A 2,425-nucleotide genomic window follows, 5' to 3' on the forward strand; every position below is an offset into this window, starting at 1 on the left:
CCCAGGACGCTGAGAGAGGAGGCCACCTCCACCCGGTACAGGTCCCTGGCCGTCACGTTGACGGTGGAGTTCACGGCCTGCATGAAGGCCTCGTCCGGGGCCAGGGCTTCCGTCACGCTACCCACCATCACGGACATGACAGCAAAGGTGCCTGCAGGGACAGGCAGGTCTGACGGGAGCCCTGGCCTTAAGGGAGAGGCGGGCGACATCAGTTCTAGACAGATGTGCCCAGACTCCACTGTGCAACGGAGGCCGTGCTGGGGGTCAGGTGGGAGCCCTGGCTCCGGTGGCTAGACATGGGCCCTGCGCCCTCTGCCGCCCCCCCCCCCCCCGTGCCCCCTGCTCATGGCAGGTACCTGTGCCTGCGGCCCTGGCTCACAGGCCTCATCCTGCCTGGGAATGACCCTCAGGCCGTCTCCCAGCTGCCCCGCTCGGCCCTCCCTCACCCTGCCCTCCGCAGAGGATGTGGGCATCGTCCTGTCAGGCTGGGCCTGGCTCCACTCACCCACCGAGATGTGCCGGGAAGTGCCAAACAGGAAGTAGATAAAGACAGGGTAGAAGGAGCTGTAGAGGCCAAACACGGGGGGCAGTCCAGCCAGCAGGGCGTAGGCCAGGCCTGCAGGTGGGACGGGAGCATGTGGGTTTGGAGGCTGAGCCTTGAGAGAATGAGGAAATCCCAGCACCAGGTCACAGGCCACCGTTCCAGGGGCCGGGGTCATGGCTTCAGGGGTATTTCTTTTGTTTAATATACTTTTATTGACTTCAGAGAGGAAGGGAGAGGGAGATAGAAACATCAATGAGAAACATCAATGGTGAAAGAGAATCATTGATCGGCTGCCTCCCACATGTCCCACACTGGGGATAGAGCCCACACCCAGGCATGTGCCCTTGACCGGAATCGAACCCAGGACCCTTCAGTCCTTGGACTGATGCTCTATCCACTGAGCCAAACTGGCTAGGGCTAGGGTTTTTTTTTGGGGGGGGGGGTAAGGTTTGCAGGCCGGGTCACCACTCGAAGGCTGAGGGTGCGGCTCCGAATCAGGGCCTCACCCTGTGGCAGCTGCATGATGGCCACACTCAGGCCGGACAGCAGGTCGCCCAGGAGCCACTCGCGCACAGGATACCGGGGCAGCCAGGCCACGACGGGCAGGTGCTGCAGCAGCAGGGCTCGGGCCCGGGCCCGGGAGCACCTGGGGACACGGGGTCGGTATCAAGCACGGGGGCTGCCTAAGTCCCGCCAGCGGCCCTCCCCCATCCTCAGTCTTACTGCAAAGAGGTTCGCCACCAGCGGGTCTGGGGTGCTGGGCCCCAGCGCCCCAGCTCCTCCAGCTGCTCCTGGTCCAGCAGCTGCCGCTCCACACGGTAGTCCCGCCTCCTCCGCTCCATCGCCTCCCTGGTGGCCCGCAGCACCTGGGTGTCCCCCGGTCTGGGGTGGCGAGACCAGAGACACAGTGAGAGCACCCCTGGCCCAACCCCCCACACCGCCCCGTGGGACCAGCGCGTCGCCCATCTGACTGCTCGAGGCCCCAAGATCTCAGTGGGTCCAACCTCCAGCTGGCCCCATGCCCATGCGGCCGGGGTAGTGCCTGAACTTTGGCTGGTGGAAGCCTCTTCCTGGGCCAAAGTCCCCCATCAAGAGACAGGGGGATGAGCACAGACCGCGCCTCCAGCCCCGGGGTGTCTGCGCAGCCCGGGTGTCCACCAGCCAGGGCCCAGGCCGGCTGCCCCTCCAGCCTCCTCCCCTGAGCCCCTGGGCCTCCCCCAGCCAAGCTCTGCCCAGGCTGAGTCCTTTCCCAGCTGCCCCCGAGCCCCTGCCTGGCTGGGAGCCCAGACAGGAAGGACCCAGCAAAGGGGACCTGGCCCTCAGGCACACCCCTCTTCAGAGGCCCCTCCCTGCAAGGGAAGGAAGCTCCCGCCAGAAGGGGGACCTCCGGGGACAGCCTCACCCGCAGGGAAGTTTCACCCGCCAGCTGCCTCTGTCCTGGGGAGAATCGGACCCCGAGTTCCCCCCGGAAGAGGGGGCATGACCTCACTTAGGAGCAGGACGTCATACCTGGGGGAGCCCTCACCTGGGGGGGAGCTCCCCGGCCCTGGAAATAGGAGCTATCAGAGGGGGGTTCGCTAGACCTGCCAGAAGCTCCCACCAGCTGGGAGCGTTTCACCGGCAGGGACGGTCCGCCCACCTGGGGGAGCCCTCACCTGGGGGAGCCCTCACCTGGGAGGGGACCTCACCTGGGGGAGTCCTCACCTGGGACACCTTACCTGGAGGAAAGCTCTCCCGACTGAGAAGGCAGCTCTGACCCGGGGCGGGTGCCACCCAGGAGCGGGCACTCGCCGGGAAAGGCTCTGCACCGGGTGCCCGGTCGCTCGGAGGAGGGCGTGCGCGGCGCACAGATCCTCGGGGACTGGCACCGCCGGCTCGGAG

General features: G+C 66.4%; 1 protein-coding gene across 1 annotated transcript in view; it reads right to left on the reverse strand.

The window, feature by feature from the left end:
* Window positions 1-2,425, reverse strand: part of CELSR3 (cadherin, EGF LAG seven-pass G-type receptor 3) — a gene marked incomplete at its 5' end in the record, with an annotated part of 35,914 nt that overhangs the window by 6,703 nt on the left and 26,786 nt on the right. The window contains 4 exons of the mRNA XM_014538980.1: window positions 4-186; window positions 502-616; window positions 1,051-1,190; window positions 1,268-1,634. Of these exons, the coding sequence (XP_014394466.1) occupies window positions 4-186; window positions 502-616; window positions 1,051-1,190; window positions 1,268-1,634 (805 nt within the window). The remainder of the gene's footprint in view (window positions 1-3; window positions 187-501; window positions 617-1,050; window positions 1,191-1,267; window positions 1,635-2,425) is intronic.

This window comes from Myotis brandtii, unplaced genomic scaffold, assembly GCF_000412655.1.
Source record: "Myotis brandtii unplaced genomic scaffold, ASM41265v1 scaffold207, whole genome shotgun sequence".
NCBI lineage: Eukaryota > Metazoa > Chordata > Mammalia > Chiroptera > Vespertilionidae > Myotis > Myotis brandtii.